Source organism: Heloderma suspectum, chromosome 2, assembly GCF_057233095.1.
Source record: "Heloderma suspectum isolate Gila_16-S chromosome 2, 16-S_ref, whole genome shotgun sequence".
Lineage (NCBI taxonomy): Eukaryota > Metazoa > Chordata > Lepidosauria > Squamata > Helodermatidae > Heloderma > Heloderma suspectum.
In genome coordinates this window covers 376636707-376654354 of record NC_139459.1, presented here as the reverse complement: position 1 = coordinate 376654354, position 17648 = coordinate 376636707, and the positions used below count along the sequence as shown (strand labels likewise).

The following is a 17648-nucleotide window of genomic DNA, read 5'->3' as shown; positions in this document are numbered from 1 at the left end:
GGATATATCGTGAGACTGTGGCTTACCTAGGAATCACAGTATTCCCTCTGAGAGCTGGTGGATTTTCATTATTCTGTTCTATGTCCCACTGAACAGGCTGCAGTTTGGGGGCTTTTAGTTCTGCTGCAGATACCGCTAGTTATCCACTAGACATGCAGCTGCTATTGGGTGCTACTGGTTGGTTGCAGGTATGCTGGGAAAGCTAGTAGGGCGGGTCTGTGCGTCTCCACATAGCGTGCGCAAAGGCGCGGTCCCTGGCAGCTCCCACCCGTTAATACCCAGGGAGGAGGGGAGCGGCTGGTCAGCTGGTGCAGGTAATATCACCAGCTCACACTTGGAGACGCGCAGAGGAGCGCACGCCTTGCCCAGATACCTGCAACCAGCCAGCAGCAGCAGCAGAGGGCAGCAGCTTCGAGGACTGAGGACCAAGGAGCAAAGGAGGATCTTCACTTGCTCCCTCTCAGCTGCTGGTCGCTCTTTTATATTGCTGGGTTCCTGCACCCCACTCCTGATGGGGGAGAGCTTGCAGGGGCTTCAGCACCAACCCGGACTTCAGTGTCCGGGCACTGGAAACTTGTGGGGTTTCTCTTGTAAAAGGCGTGTTTACCCTGCGCTCAGGATGAAGGCCCTCAGCATCACAGCTCCAAGCGATCCCTGCTCCGTCTCAGCTTTCCAGCGATGTTCTTCTCCAGGACAAAAGCCAATCTCTCCTTTTGCCTTTGATCCACTCTTCCCCCAGATTCACTCCCTCCTACCCCCTCAGGCCTTGTCGGACAAAGGCTACCAATTCAATGTAACCTTTGGGTAACCTGCCCAAAAGACAGCCTTAGGGGAAACCTGCAGTCTCTTGTGCTCAGCAGCACTGGGTTGTAAGGGATCCTGGAGGTGATTTAGATGGACCCCAACCACATAACCATATTACACTGGTCAGCTGGTGATGGTAAACAGGTGGGAGAAGCCTCTGGAAAGCTGCCCCCCCCACCGTTGAATTGAAATAAAGTGACCTTGGAAAGTATTTTGATTTACTCTGCAGTGGAGAGAGCAACTCCTGCCTTTGTACCCCTTGAACTCAGCTACACTGAAGTAGAGGCTGCCTTTTTGCATGGCCCCTTGGATATTAATTTTTGTGCCTGCTTTCCTCAAGGGGGGAGGACAATGTATAACTTTTTAAATGAACTCTGCTAGGGTTTCAGCCTTCCCAGTTTCCTTTAAATTTTCTTTGGAGTCCTTGCTCCTGATGATCTTACTTTGGGTTTTGGGAACTGAGGTGTTTCCTTCTAGGGGGTGGGAACATCAAGTGGATTCCCTGATTTGCAAGTGTGTTTCTTCTTTTCATTTATGTTCTGTTTCTCTCTTTCTTTAAGCCAGGGATGTATGGGAGAAAAAAAATGAAAGAGCACATCAGGTGTCCGAGGAAAGTGTTAAGTGGCCAGACCTGGAAGAGAATGGTGGGAATCAAAGCTGGGTGAACAAACTGGAGGGTAAGCAAAGAAATAAAGAGAGGAATAAATGTCTGGAAGGTGACCTCCACACAATTCGGGTACAACAAAAAATACCCGAAGAAGAGAAAGAGAAGAAATCCAGTTTGTGTGGAAAAATGTCTGCTCATAAAACAACCCTTGATGACCAGTGTACAACCCACACAGCTAAAAAACGATATGAATGCCTTGAGTGTGGAAAGAGATTCAGGGACAATGCTGACCTTGTCCGCCATCAAAGAACACACACAGGGGAGAGACCATTTAATTGTCTGGATTGTGGGAAAGCATTTAGAGGGAGGGGGGCACTTACTGTCCATCAGAGAATCCACTCAGGGGAGAAACCATTTAAGTGCTTGGAGTGCGGACAAAGATTCCGCCAGAGTGGAGGCCTTCAAGTACATCAAAGAACTCACACGGGGGAGAAGCCATTTAAGTGTCTGGATTGCGGAAAGAGCTTCAGTCAGGGCTATCTCCTTAATTTTCATCAGAGAACTCACACAGGAGAAAAACCGTATAAATGTCTGGAGTGTGGAAAGAGTTTTCGTTCAGGCTCTCACCTTAAAACCCATCAAAGAATTCACACAGATGAGAAACCATATAAATGTCTACAGTGTGGAAAGAGCTTCAGACAAATATCAAATCTTAATTCTCATCAAAGAAGCCACATAGAGGAGAAACCATATAAATGCCTGGAATGTGGAAAGAGCTACAATCGGAATGATGAGCTTGCTTCACATCAGAGAATTCACACAGGAGAGAAACCATTCGAATGTCCACAGTGTGGAAAGAGTTTCAATCATGAGCGAAGCCTTACTACTCATCAGAAAATTCACACAGAGGGGAACCCATTTAAATGCTTGGTGTGTGGAAAGAATTTCAGAGACAGTGCTGACCTTCTCCGCCATCAAAGAACGCACACAGGGGAGAAACCATTTATTTGTCTGGAGTGTGGAAAAGCATTTAGTTGGAAGGGGGCGCTTACTGTCCATCAGAGAATCCACTCAGGGGAGAAACCATTTCAGTGCTTGGAGTGTGGAAAGAGATTATGCGGAAAGGCTGCCCTTCTATACCATCAAAGAACTCACACGGGGGAAAAACCATTTAAATGTCTGGAGTGTGGAAAGAGTTTCAGAAATAAGTCAGCTCTTAATTTCCACAGAACAAGTCACTCAGAGGAAAAGCCATATAAATGCCTGGAGTGTGGAAAGAGCTTTGGTCAGCCCTCTCTCCTTGTTACTCATGAAAGAACACATACAGATGAGAAACCATATAAATGTCTGCAGTGCGGAAAAAGCTTCAGAAATAGCTCAGCTCTTAATTCCCATCAAAAAATTCACACAGGGGAGAAACCATTTAAATGCCTGGAGTGTGGAAAGGGCTTCAGCCGGAAGCGCGATCTTGCTTTGCATCAGAGAACTGACACAGGAGAGAAACCATTTGAATGTTTGCAGTGTGGAAAACACTTTAGCCAGAAGAATGCCCTTGTTTCACATCAAAGAAGTCACACAGGGGAGAAACCATTTAAATGCTTGGAGTGTGGGAAGAGCTTTAGCCAGAAGAATGCCCTTGTTTCCCATCAGAGAATTCACACAGGGGAGAAACCCTTTAAATGCCTGGAGTGTGGAAAGAGCTTCAGGCAGAGTACAGTACTTATTGCTCATCAAAGAACGCACACAGGGGAGAAACCATTTAAATGCCTGGAGTGTACAAAAGCATTTAGTCAGAGGGGAGCACTTACTATCCATCAAAGAATCCACTCAGGGGAGAAACCATTTAAATGCTCAGAGTGTGGAAAGAGATTCTGCCAGAGAGGTGCCCTTCAATACCATCAAAGAACTCACACTGCTAAGAAACCATTTGCATACCTTCAGTTTGCAAAGAGCTTCAATCGAAGGGAATCCCTGACTTCACATAAAAAACCTCACAGAGAGACCTCTTCAGAGGAGGGAGAGTGTGATCCCCCAGAACAGTCCTCTGCTGCAGTAGTCCTGGGGCACCCTGAGGCATCTGGGGGGAGCGAGGCCTCGTCTGAGGTTCCCAGCAACCCATTCAACCTCGTCCCGAGCCCAGCCCTGGTTCCAAACTCCCCTCCCACCTCCCATGGCTCAGCAGAGCCCCGATGGCAGTGTATCAGGTGGGATACGCAGAGCCATGGCGGGAGGGCCCTCCTGACTCCCAGGATACCCTTTTGTCCAGGGTATACACACGAGGAAGGGCCTACTCAGGAACAAGGGTCCATTTGTGTGGAGGAAGACCCAGACGTGTCGACCAATGAGGTGGACTCCACTGCTGAACCAGGGTCTGCCAGAACACACACTCTCACTCTTCCCCAGAGCTTTCCTCGGTCAACAGCTCCCCTAGAGCAATTTGACTCCGTTTATGGACTCGAGACAGGGGAAACGATTGAAGGGTCAGGAGTATAAAGGGCACACCTATTTCACACCGATGATTTAATTGCTCTCTGTGTAAGGGAGAATCCGTCGAAATTCTCCTAACATGGTGAAGGCTGTTCTCATAAAAGAGGCCTTAACAGACATCAGAGGATTCTCTTTGGGAAAGCCCAAGAAACATTCCAGTTGTGGTAAGATAGTTTACAATAGATCAAAAGTTATACATGCATGGGTCTGTCTGTCTGTCTCTCTCTCTCTCACACACACACACACACACACACACACACACACACACTCAGGGGCTGTGGACCGTGCCTTAGTACAAATGAAATAGTGGGCATGGAAGAGAAATCATTTAAAGGTGTAGAATATAATGGGAGCCGTTTTTGCAGGGAATGGGGTAAATGAATGTACACCAAAAAACTCATATGACTGCCTGGTGTATGGAAAGAACTTGGAAAGTTTATCCGCCAGACACACTGGTGATTAGTATAATTATCTGCCTCCATACTCCTGTTTTTCAATTTTGTTTCGATCTTGTTCTGTCCTCTGTATCCTATTCTATGTATCAATGGGGACACATGGGGAAAGGCCCCAACTAGCATAAGATCTTAATGCATGGCCAGGTTGGCACCGCATCAAGGAGCAGATGAGAAGCAAAGTCAAGTTTTGTTTCCAGCAGAGAGGCCAGGGTCCTGCAAGGCTTTTCAAGCCAGTCAGCTTCAGACTCCATCCACCACCCAGCTGCAACTAATCAGGGGCCTACAGACACCCTCTTCTCGAGGAGCCCTTTCTTGTGCCTAAGCAGAGTCAGCTGTGGACACCTCTTCAACTGATGCCTCTTCTGGGGAGTTATGAGAGGACACTGCACCTGTTCAGATTCAGAGTTCTCCAGTGACACAAGGGAGTGGCCTGGCTGTTCACCATCAGGCTGGCATGGTATTTCCTGGGTCTCACCCCTCCAGTTCCTGGTCTAGTAAGCTGTCTTTGTCAGGTGAGGAAGAGTCCTCCAGGGGAGGCATGATAGGTATGGGAATAGCTGCCCCTTAATGTATTTAAGACTCGATCCATTTATGGCTTTAAAATTGAGTACCAGCACATTGAACTGGTGGCCACGGTGGCTTAGTGGTTAAGACGCTGAACTGCAGACTGGAAGGTCAGCAGGACAGCAGTTTGAGACCCGAGTGCTGCGTGACGGAGTGGGCTCCCGTCTTCAGTCCCAGCTTCTGCCAACCTAGCAGTTCAAAAGCAAGAAATTGCAAGTAGATAAATAGGTACCTCTTCGGCGGGAAAGGTAACAGCGTTCCGTGCACCTCGGTGTTCAGTCATGCCGGCCACATGACCACGGAAGTGTCTTCGGACAGCGCTGGCTCTTCGGCTTAGAAATGGAGATGAGCGCCACACCCTAGAGTTGGACATGACTGGTTGGGGACACCTTTACCTTTTTTTTTTTTACATTGAACTGGGCCTGCAATGAACAAGCAGTCATGTTGCTCGTGATGTGCTTAAACCGTGCCTTGCCAGTTAAAAAGCTGTCTGTTGTATTATGCACCAATTGAAGCTTCCGAGTCATCTTCCAAGGGCGGCCCCACACATAACATGTTGCAGTAACCCTACTGGGGACTTGTTACAGTCATATTGTGCTCACAGCACTGTGTAGGTGTATGAGGATCGGCCTTGGCTAAACCCAAGACATTTTTCTACCTGAGGTAAAGGACAAGACAGCACTGCATTCCTCCCCACATACATAACTCGGTCAAATGGACAGTTGAATCTCACTTGAACACTAGCCGCAGGATAGCATCCTCCACCACACTTGAGGATATCACGTTAGTTTAAGGGATGCAGGTTGAATTTCCTGATGTCCTGTCCTGAGTCTTGTCCATATGGCTGGAGGCTGAATATAGGGAGAGACGGGGAAAGCACAGCAGCTGCTGTTGCTGCCCTCACAATGATGTCATGACTGGAATGCTGTGGGAAGGGGCAGTTGCACCCCCTTGCCCCTACGAGTGGACACACATGGCAGCAAGTTAGATTAAGAGGCGCGGTCAGGCCGTGGGGCTCACAGCTCTGTCCTCCCAAGGGGAATGGGTGGGGGGCTTAGGAGGAATGGGGTGTGCATTTGTTCTGGGAGGGAGGGTATGTGCCTTGTGCGGCTTTGCTCCTCCTTCCCCTCCAAACACAAACCGTCAAACTTCTGTGCTGCCTCTTTTTGTAAGTCATCTTAAGATTCTGCTTCCCTCTCACAGGCCTTAGGAGGTGGTTAAACATATTTCAGTCCCCATTTAATTGGGAAGAGTTTTCTTTACTGTTGTGTAAAAAGTCTTCCCCAACCTGGCTCCATTCCAGATGTGTTGGACTGCAGGTCCTATTATCCCCAGCTAGTAGGGCCAATGGGAGTTGCAGTCCAACACATCTGGAGGGAGGGAGGTGTAATATCTGGAGCATGGGAACGCTGTAAGTCCTTCCATAGCAGCAGTGATCTGAGCCAGTTTCCCTGAGCCAGCAATTGCCCACAGGAACCCAGAGGGGGCATACTTGAGACATGCAATGCAGAAACTCCCCTAGTGATTGCTTGAACACATTGCAGTAGGGGTGTTGAACGTCTCTCAGCCCATGGTATGAATCTAGTTCTGCAGAATCTCTTGGGGCAGATTCCATTGGTGGGCAGGGCAAAAGGAGCTGGCCAACTACCAATGTATTTTAGTTTCAAGCTCTTCCTGGCAGTAACTAGGCCTTAGGGGAGGCACCAAACCATGGCTGGTACTAGAGGTAGTATGTAGCCATGATGAATAGTAGCCATCGATAGCCTTTCCCTCCATGAATTTGCCCCTTATTCTCCATACATTTGCCCCAGCAGGAGAAATAGGGTGGCCGGTTCCAGAAGGTGGTGCACAGGGACTATTGCCCTGTGCCTTGGCAGCTATGCAGTGGGGTTCCAGAGGGCTTTATTTCATTTCCCGTGCTGTTTAATGTGTACAGGAAGCCACTAAGAGGGGGGATCTGGAGATGTGGGCTGAGGTCTCATCAATACGCTGTTGACACCCACTTCTATCTGTGCTTTTCATCAAATTCCAGTGAGGAAGTGGGTGATCTCATTCAGTGCCTGGGCTCTGTAATGGACTGGATGAGGGCCCATAAACAGAGTCAATCCAGACAAGATGGAGGTGCTATTAATGGGTGGTTCGTACGCCCTCCAAGGTGATTTTCAACCTCTTCTGGAAGGGGGCTGCACTCTCCCTAAACTATCAGATTTGTCATTTGGGGGTGCTTTAAGATCCAATATTGTCACTGGAGGCAAAGGGGGGACTTGGTGGCACGGAGCACTTTTTCTCAGCTCAGGCCGATACACTATGACCCTATCTAGACAAATACCCTAGCTACAGTTACCTACCCTGGTAACCTGGATCACTGCAATCTGGATCACTGCAATGCATGAGGCTGCCATTGAAAGAGGTCCAGAAACATCAACTGGTCCAAAATAGGGCAGCATGATCACTAATGGGCACTGATGGATATGATCATGTGACCCCAGTTCTCTGATTGGCATTGACTTCCAGTCCATTTCCATGCAAAATTCAAATTGCTGATACTCACTTTTAAAGCCTTAAATGGCTTGTGGCGAGGTTACATGAAGGATCGTCTCCTTCCAAATATACCTGCTTGGACCCGAAGATTGTCTTCGAAGGCCCTCTTCTGGGTGCCTCTACCAAGTGAAGTGAGGTGCATGGTTCCTACGGAGAGGGCCTTTTTGGTGGTGGTGTCCCGGTTGTGGAATGCTCTTCCCAGCGAGGCTTGCGTGGTGCCCACATTGTGTTGTTTTCAGAGCCAGGTGAAGACCTTGCAACAGCCCCCCCCCCCCCCGGTCTTTATAGGCCCTCAGTTTGTTTTCAAATGCGAGTTCTTACGTTTTTACATCTTTCCCTAACGCGCGTTCTCGCTTTCGGGTTACTCTTGTTTTAAACGTTCCATCGTTTCCTGTTAACGTTTCATCGTGTTGAATTTAAGGGTTTTTACATTTTTGCGAACTGCCCGGGGAGTTTTGGCCATTGAGCCTCATGGAGCAGTAATGAATAAACAGTTTATTAAATAAATGGAAGAGTAATGAATAAATCGTTTCCTCCGAGTTCTCGTTATCGGGCAGCATCTTTTCGGGCAGGTGACTTTTTCTCGAACTGGAGAAAGCCCCCCCACCTACCATTCCGAAAGGGGAACTGGAGGGGGGGGCTTTTCTCTTCCCCTTAATCCTACCCCCAAAGCAAAACACTGGTGCCTCCCTCCTCCTCCTCCACCCCCCCCCCGCAGTGCAGCCCCCTCACCAAGCCTGGCTGGCCCATTCCCCGGGAAGACAAGGGCGGGGGCAACGCCGCGTCCCTCCCCAATTGTGGCACTGCCTGCCTCTCTAGGGGACAGCGCGCCAGTCCGTGTGACCCTTGCGGGGGCTGGACGGCAGCAGCGGGGCCGCCTCCCTCCCAAACGCCCCCGGTTGCCGAACGCGGCCGCTCGGGAAACCCCGGGGCCACCGAGCTCCGCTTCCTAGAGAGGCAGGAAGTGCCGCGATTGGGGAGGGGGCGCGAGACGCTCGGGGGCGCCCCCGCCTTCGCGTCCCTTGCGCGGAGATCGGCCTCGCGAGGCTTCCCCGCGAGGAGGGCGAGGCGAAGAGGTGAGGGGGCTGCGTTGCGGGGCGGAGGGGAAGGCGGGAGGCAGCGATGCCTCGCCCCGGAGGGAGGGTCGGGGGGCAGGGAAGAGCCCCCCTGCGGCTCCCCTTTCGGGGTCATAGCGGCGGGCTGGATCCGTGCAGGCCAGTCGCCAAGTGGGGCCCGAAGATTTGCATGGTTGCTATTGCGGAGACCCACTCGGGCCCTGTGGGGGGGGGGAGCCAGGTGCAGAGCAAGTAGGCCGGCTTGGTGGTGTGGTGGGGGCAGAAACAGCACTCGGAAGAGGAGGGAGGGAAGGGGCGCCTTGGAGTAGGCGGAGGACCGTGCCGCGCAGCCTTACTGACCCTGCTGCCTCCGCTACGGGATTTTCTCGGGACAGTTTAAAAGCCAGAACAGAACGGGCTGGAACGGCCCCTCTCTCTCTCTCTCTCTCTCTCTCTCTCTCTCTCAAATATATATGCCAAAACAGATAGCATCACCAATGCAATGAATATGGACTTGCGCACGCTCCGGGAGAGAGCGGAGGACAGGAAGGCCTGGCGTGCTGTGGCCCATGGGGTCACGAAGACTCGGACACGACTGAAGGACTGAACAACAGTGCCAAAACTGGCGGCGTGTGTTAGAAACACCTGAGAGCAATATTTTAGGGCTAAAACCCTTGCAATGGTATATTAGTATTAACCCCATAATGCTCAGAACATGTTCGGAACGGGATGGCCTGGAACTGCCGCTTCCGAATCAGCAAACTCAACCAGTCACTCATAACTTCTTGATCATGCCAGAGTGCAGGACACGGAATAATGGGCTCAAGTTACAGGAAGCCAGATTCCGGCTGAACATCAGGAAAAACTTCCTGACTGTAAGAGCAATACGACAATGGAACCAATGACCTGGGGAGGTGGTGGGCTCTCCCACACTGGAGGCGTTCAAGACGAGGCTGGACAGCCACCTGTCAGGGATGCTCTGACTTGGATTCCTGCACTGAGCAGGGGGTTGGACTCGATGGCCTTGTAGGCCCCTTCCAACCCTACTATTCTATGATTCTATGAACCCCATGGCAGGGATGCAATAAGCCACAAACGTCCACAGAAACCATGTTCCAATACCCACTCTGGACAATAGTACATAATGAAGAAAACTGGCCTGGAACAGCAACTTCCAAGTGAGCCAAACTCACCAGTCACATCAGACTAGGTGGTACTGATATATTAAGCCACAAAACTTCCATGGAAACCACGTTTCAAGTAGACGTTCCAGCCATAGTCCATATTCTGAAAAATGGGCCAAACAGCAACTTCCAAGTGAGCCGAATCAACCAAACTCCCCAGTCATGCATAACTGCAAGGGACTGATGCAGTAAGCCACAAAACGTCCACAGAAACCACATTCCGATACCCCTTCTGGACATATTCCACAAACTGGCCCAGGACGGCAATTTCCAAGTGAGCCACAAGCTGTTGTGGGGAAATAGCCCAGAATGGCAACTTTGGAGTGGCTGAAACTAATCAAATACGCCACTGTCATTTTACTAGATGGAACTGATGCAGCTCATCGTGAGACGTGGTTTCCGTGGATGTTTTGTGCGTATTTATATCAATCCCATCTCTGGCGTAACTGGTGAATTTGGTTGATTTGGATCACTTGGAAGTTGCCATTCTGGCCTGTTTTGCAGAATATGGACTATGGCCAGGAATGGCTAATGAAATGTGGTTTCCATAGAAGTTTCAGAGCTTATTATATCTGTCCCACGTAGTAATGTGTGACTGGTGAGTTTGGTTGATTTGGCTCTCTTTGAAGTTGCAATCCCAGCCTGTTTTGCAGAATACAGACTATAGCTGAGGACTGGTACCGGAACGTGGTTTCTGTGGAATTTTTGTGGCTAATTGCCTCCCTGCCATGCAGTTATTTGTGACTGGTGAGTTTGGTTGATTTGGCTCACTTGGAAGTTGCTGTTCGGGCCAGTTTCTTCAATACTGACTATTGCCTGGAACTGGTATTGGAATGTGATTTCTGTGGATGTCTGGGGGCTTTTTGCACCCCTGCCATGGAGTTATGTGTGACTGGCGAGTCTGGTTCATTTTGCTCATTCGGAAGTGGCCGTTCCGAGTCATTCCATATATGTTCATTATTCCATATATGTTCATTACGTTCCATTATGGGGTTAATAATAATAATAACAACAACACCAACAACAATAATATATTGCAAGGGTTTTAGTCCTAAAATATTGTTCTTAAGTGTTTCTAACACATGTCACTATTTTTTCCATGGTTTTTCAGTATAAAGGGGCTGTTCCATTCTGGCTTTTAAACCGTCCTGTTTTTTTTTTTAACAAGGAGTAACGATGCTGTTTTACCGCTACGCAATTTTCTCTATGTAGGAGTAATGAAGATGTTGTTTTACTGATACTGTTTATTAATGTTTACATTTCTCTAAGTGATGGATCTTGCAGTCCCCAGGGGGTGAACTTCTAACAGGATGGGTGCCTGGATGCCAGGCCCATAAGACGGGTCTCTCCTTTGCAGGGGGTGGGATGGTCAAAGTAGGTGCTTCTTTCTAGGCTGGCCATTCCCTTCGCCAGGCTGTGGGGCCCAAAGATTTGCATGGTTACTATTGCAGAGACCCACTCAAGCCCTATGGCAGAGGGGTTGGGGGGGAGCCTTGGTGCAGAGCAGGTAGGATGGCTTGGTGGTATGGGGGGGAGCGGGAAGAGCACTCAAAAGAGAAGGAAGGGAAGGGGCGCCTTGGAGGAGGGGGAGGTCTGCCCAGCACAGCCTTCCTGACCCTGCTGCCCTCCGCTACGGAATTTTCTCTAATGAGGAGTAATGAAGATGTTCTTTTACCAGTATTGTTTTTAATGTTTGCATTTCTCCAAGTAATGGATCTTGCAGTCCCCAGGGGGGTGAACTTCTGACAGGATGGGTCCCATGCCAGGCCTGTAAGATGGGGCTCTCCTTTGCAGGGGGTGAGATGGTCAAAGTAGGTGCTTCTCTTTAGGCTGGCCCTTCCCTTTGCTGGGCGGAGTTACAATACAGCTGTGAGGGAAACAGTGCTGGCTTCTCTTCCACTGCAGCATGGCCCGTCTGGTATCTCAGTCCTAGCTGGGCAACCAGCAGACATCAGATGGATGATTCCAGGTGCATCCTGTCCCCTCCCCACCTGTAGGTTTCCTGTTTGGAAAAACCTTGCCTTCCTTCCATTTGTCTCTTGTCTTAAGTGCCATAAATAATGTTCATGTTTTTATTCTCTCATGAAGAAGAGCCTCTAATGCCCAAATCTGACCTCGTCTCCTGGCTTGAAAGGAGGAAGAGCTGCTTCTCCAAGAGACGTTGACAGGTGAGTCCTTAGATATATCATGAAACTGTGCCTTACCTGGAAATCAGTGTTCCCTCAGACAGCTGGTAGATTTTCGTGATTCTGTTCTACGTCCCACTGAACAGGCTGCAGTTTGGGGGCTTTTGGTTCTCCTGCAAATACCTCCAGTTATCTACTGCATTCCTTAGAGCACCACCCTCCTCAAAGCTCTTTGACACTGTTCAGCATGTCTTGCCAATGTTAAGGTTGGACTTACTGCAACTCGGGCAGATTGCTGGTGCGGCGTTGGTGTCAGGAATTCACTGTTGTGGAGCACGTTACTGCAATATTGTTTGTTTACTATGAGCAGAATAAATGGCCGGTTGGTATCGCTTTGCTCTGCAACTGTCTGGTACTTGCAGCTGATCAGTGCGGGCTTCCAGCCAGTGGAAATCAGATTGTAGACAGAGAGGGAGTTCAGAGCTGGAGAGGCTGGTATGCCTAACCTGTGACGTTTGCAACAGAGTTGCTGTAGTAATGTTCCGAGGTCAGAGAAACGTATAAGCCGAGAATCAACAACAGCCAAATAAATCAAGGAGCAGATGAGGAGCAGAGTTAAGTACGGTCTGGGTAAGAACTCAGGGAATCCATGCGAAGTACAGAGAGAAACACACTCGGGAGCTTGAGGCAGAGGCAGGTTTTGTTTCCAGCAGAGAGGCCGGAGTCATAGAACCATAGAATAGTAAGGTTGGAGAGGGCCTATAAGACCATCGAGTCCAACCCCCTGCTCAATGCAGGAATCCAAGTCAGAGCATCCCTGACACATGGCTGTCCAGCCTCGTCTTGAATTCCTCCACTGTGGGAGAGCCCACCACCTCCCTAGGTCATTGGTTCCATTGTTGTATTGCTCTTAACAGTCAGGACATTTTTCCTGACGTTCAGCCGGAATCTGGCTTCCTGTAACTTGATCCCATGATTCTGTGTCCTGCATTCTGGGATGATTGAGGAGAGATCCTGGCCTTCTCTCTGTGACAACCTTTCAAGTACTTGAAGAGCGCTATCCTATCTCCCCTCAGCCTTCTCTTCTCAAGGCTAAACATGCCCAGTTCTTTCAGTCTCTCCTCGTAGGGCTTTTTTTCCTGATCATCTGTGTTGCCATCCTCTGAACTCTCTCCAGCTTGTCTGCATCCTTCTTAAAGTGTGGTGCCCAGAACTGGACACAGTACTCCAAATAAGGCCTAACCAGTGCTGAGTAGAGGGGAACTAGTACTTCCCGGGATTTGGAAGCGATGCTTCTATTAATGCAGCCCAAAAGAGCATTGGCCTTTTTTGCAGCCACATCACATTGTTGGCTCATATTCAGCTTGTGATCGACAACAGTTCCAAGATCCTTCTCGCTTGTAGTGTTGTTGAGCCAAGTATATCTTGTAACTGTGCATTTGGTTTCTTTTTCCTAGGTGCAGAACTTGGCATTTATCCCTATTAAATTTCATTCTGTTGTTTTCTGTCCAGCGCTCCAGGCTATCAAGATCACTTTGAATTTTGTTTCTGTCTTCCAAGGTATTAGCTATCCCACCCAATTTTGTGTCATCTGCAGATTTGATCAGCATTCCCTGCACCTCCTCCTCCAAGTCATGAATAAAAATGTTGAAGAGCACTGGGCCCAGGACTGAGCCCCGCGGTACCCCACTCGTTACCTCTCCCCCGTTTGAGAAGGTCCCATTGATAAGCACTCTTTGAGTCCGATTCTGTAGCCAACTGTGGATCCACCGGATCGTTGTTTCATCTAGCCCAGTTTGAGCTAGTTTGCTCATCAGGATATCATGTGGCACTTTGACTCAGTTCCTCAGACTCCCTTCCTGAAAACATCAGTTCAGACACAGGTAGCTGTCCTATATCTTCTGCAGTGAAGACCGATGAAAATAATTCATTCAGCTTCTCTGCAAACTCCTTGTCCTCCTTCAGTAGTCCTTTAAATCCATTTTGTGACAAGCCGGGCCTGTACAAGAGGGATGGGCTCCACTTGAACCAAAATGGAACCAGACTGCTGGCACGAAACATAGAAAAGGTGGCAGAGCAACATTTAAACTGAACCCTGGGAGAAAGCCTACAGGAGCAGGGAAGCATCCACTTGGGGTTACACCATCCCAAGGGGATGAAGATGAAAATGTTTTTGATTGCTCAAATGTAGAAGGGGAGGAAATAGGACATGAGTATATGGTGGAACGTGATAGCCAGTCAGAGAGGCCTAAGTGCCACAGCAAAAGATGCACATGTCAGAGGCATCTGGGAAGGGAGACCGTGTATAGGTGTTTCTATGCAAATGCTAGAAGCCTCCGAGCCAAAATGGGAGAGTTGGAGTGCTTGGTTTTAAAGGAGAAACTAGACAGAATGGGCATTTTAGAAACCTGGTGGAATGGACAGAACCAGTGGGCTACAGTCATCCCTGGATATAAATTCTACAGGAAGGACAGGGAAGGGGGGACTGGGGAGTTGTTGCTCTGTACATCAAAGAGGACATGGTGTCAAGCAGACTAGAACACCTAAAAGAGGTAGACTTTTCCAAGGATGTGCTGTGGGTGACAATTCCAGGCTCCAAAACTAATTTAATGCTAGGAAAGTGCTATCATCCCCCAGACCAGAATGCTCAGGGTGACCTTGAGATGGAATATGAAATCAGGGAGGCCTCCAAACAGGGAAGTGTTGTAATAATGGGAGACTTCAATTACCCCCACATTGACTGGATAAATGCATGGTCCACTCACGACAAAGAGGCTAAACTTCTTGATACCCTAAACAACTGTGCCCTGGAACAGTGGTCATGGAACATTTCAGCAGCAGCAGCAGCACTAGACCCCTGGTAAGGCCACCAGGAACCATCTGGTTGGGGGAAGAACCAGAAGAGGGTCTGGCCATTGAATTGAAATAAAGTGACCTTGGAAAGTTTTTGATTTACTCGGCAGTGGAGAGAGCAACTCCTGCCTTTGTACCCCTTGAACTCAGCTACACTGAAGTAGAGGCTCCCTTTTTGCATGGCCCCTTGAGCCTGTTTCTTTTTCATGCCTGCTTTCCTCAATGGGGGAGGACAATGTATAACTTTTTAAATGAACTCTGCTAGGGTTTCAGCCTTCCCAGTTTCCTTTAAATTTTCTTTGCAGTCCTTGCTCCTCATTTTACTATAGGTTTAGGGAACTGAGGTGTTCCCTTCTAGGGGGTGGGAACATCAATTGGATTCCCTGATTTGCAAGTGTGTTTCTTCTTTGCACTCAAGTTCTGTTTCTCTCTTTCTTTAAGCCGGGGATGTATGGGAGAAAAAAAATGAAAGAGCTCTTCAAGTGTTCCAGGAAAGCATTAAATGGCCAGATGTGGAAGAGAATGTTGGGAAGCAAGGCTGGGTGAACAAACTAGATGGTAAGCAAAGAAATAAAGAGAGGAATAAATGTCTGGATGGTGACCTTCACGCAATTATGGTACAACAAAAAACACCTGAAGAAGAGAAAGAGAAGAAATCCCCTGTGCGTGGAAAAATGTCTGCTCATAAAACAACCCTTAATGACCACTGTACAACCCACAGAGCAAAGAAACGATATGAATGCCTTGAGTGTGGAAAGAGTTTCAGGGACAGTGCTGACCTTCTCTGCCATCAAAGAACGCACACAGGGGAAAAACCATTTCACTGTCAGGAGTGTGGAAAAGGATTTAGTCAGAGGGGGGCAGTTACTGTCCATCAGAGAATCCACTCAGGGGAGAAACCATTTAAATGCTTGGAGTGTGGGCAGAGATTCCGCCAGAGTAGTGCCCTTCAAGTACATCAAAGAACTCACACAGGGGAGAAGCCATTTAAATGCTTGGACTGTGGAAAAAATTTCAGAGACAGTGCTGTCCTTCTCACCCATCAGAGAACGCACACAGGGGAGAAACCATTTATCTGTCTGGAGTGTGGAAAACCATTTAGTCGGAAGGGGGCACTTACTGTCCATCAGAGAATCCACTCAGGGGAGAAACCATTTCAGTGCTCGGAGTGTGGAAAGAGATTATGCGGAAAGGATGCTCTTCTATACCATCAAAGAACTCACACAGGGGAAAAACCATTTAAATGCCTGGACTGTGGAAAGAGTTTCAGAAATAAGTCAGCTCTTAATTTCCATCGAACAAGTCACTCAGAGGAGAAACCTTATAAATGCCTGGAGTGTGGAAAGAGCTTTGGTCAGCCCTCTCTTCTTGTTACTCATGGAAGAACACATACAGATGAGAAACCGTATAAATGTCTGCAGTGCGGAAAAAGCTTTAGAAAAAGCTCAGCTCTTAATTCCCATCAAATAATTCATACAAGGGAGAAACCATTTAAATGCCTGGAGTGTGGAAAGGGCTTCAGCCGGAAGCGTGATCTTGCTTTGCATCAGAGAATTGACACAGCAGAGAAGCCATTTGAATGTTTGCAGTGTGGAAAGCGTTTTAGCCAGAAGAAAGCCCTTGTTTCACATCAGAGATCTCACACGGATGAGAAACCATTTACATGCCTGGAGTGTGGAAAGAGCTTTAGACAGAAGAATGCCCTTGTGTCCCATCAGAGAATTCACACAGGAGAGAAACCCTTTAAATGCCTGGAGTGTGGAAAGAGCTTCAGGCAGAGTACAGTACTTATTGCTCATCAAAGAACGCACACAGGGGAGAAACCATTTAAATGCCTGGAGTGTACAAAAGCATTTAGTCAGAGGGGAGCACTTACTATCCATCAAAGAATCCACTCAGGGGAGAAACCATTTAAATGCTCAGAGTGTGGAAAGAGATTCTGCCGGCAATCTGCCCTTCAACCACATCAAAGAACACACACAGGGGAGAAGCCGTTTAAGTGTCTGGAGTGTGGACAGAGATTCTGCCAGAGAGGTGCCCTTCAATACCATCAAAGAACTCACAAAGGGGAGAAGCCATTTAAATGCCTGGAGTGTGGAAACACCTTCAGCCAAAAGTATGACTTTACTTCACATCAGAGAAATCACACTGGAGAGAAGCTGTTTGAATGCTTGCAGCATGAAAAGAGCTTCAGTCGCAGGCAAAACCTTGCTAGGCATCAGGGAACTCACACTGCCAAGAAACCATTTCCATGCCTTCAGTTTGGAAAGAGCTCCAGTCGAAGGGAATCCCCAACTTCACATCAGAAAACTCACAGAGAGACCTCTTCAGAGGAGGGGGAGTGTGATCCCCCAGAACAGCCCTCTGCTGCAGTAGTCCTGGGGCACCCTGAGGCATCTGGGGGGAGCGAGGCCTCGTCTGAGGTTCCCAGCAACCCATTCAACCTCGTCCCGAGCCCAGCCCTGGTTCCAAACTCCCCTCCCACCTCCCATGGCTCAGCAGAGCCCCGATGGCAGTGTATCAGGTGGGATACGCAGAGCCATGGCGGGAGGGCCCTCCTGACTCCCAGGATACCCTTTTGTCCAGGGTATACACACGAGGAAGGGCCTACTCAGGAACAAGGGTCCATTTGTGTGGAGGAAGACCCAGACGTGTCGACCAATGAGGTGGACTCCACTGCTGAACCAGGGTCTGCCAGAACACACACTCTCACTCTTCCCCAGAGCTTTCCTCGGTCAACAGCTCCCCTAGAGCAATTTGACTCCGTTTACGGGCTCGAGACAGGGGAAACGATTGAAGGGTCAGGAGTATAAAGGGCACACCTATTTCACACCGATGATTTAATTGCTCTCTGTGTAAGGGAGAATCCGTCGAAATTCTCCTAACATGGTGAAGGCTGTTCTCATAAAAGAGGCCTTAACAGACATCAGAGGTTTCTCTTTGGGAAAGCCCAAGAAACATTCCAGTTGTAA

General features: G+C 48.8%; 2 protein-coding genes across 3 annotated transcripts in view; both read left to right on the top strand.

The window, feature by feature from the left end:
- LOC146356256 (uncharacterized) overlaps positions 1–17648 on the top strand; it is a 44611-nt gene that overhangs the window by 985 nt on the left and 25978 nt on the right. The window contains exon 2 of one of the 2 annotated variants that reach the window (XR_014787299.1): positions 1369–1456. Coding sequence is in view for 1 of the 2 variants with exons in the window: in XM_084831868.1 (XP_084687994.1) it covers positions 15118–16792 (1675 nt within the window). In the remaining variant the exon portion in view is untranslated. Of the gene's footprint in view, positions 1–1368; positions 1457–15117; positions 16793–17648 lie in introns of those variants that run through there. The other variant, XM_084831868.1, reaches the window with a different exon arrangement.
- LOC146356258 (uncharacterized) lies at positions 4–15211 on the top strand. The gene is made up of 2 exons (XM_084831412.1): positions 4–8534; positions 11786–15211. Exon 1 carries the CDS (start codon positions 1598–1600, stop codon positions 3902–3904), a length of 2307 nt encoding a protein of 768 aa, XP_084687538.1. The 5' UTR covers positions 4–1597; the 3' UTR covers positions 3905–8534; positions 11786–15211.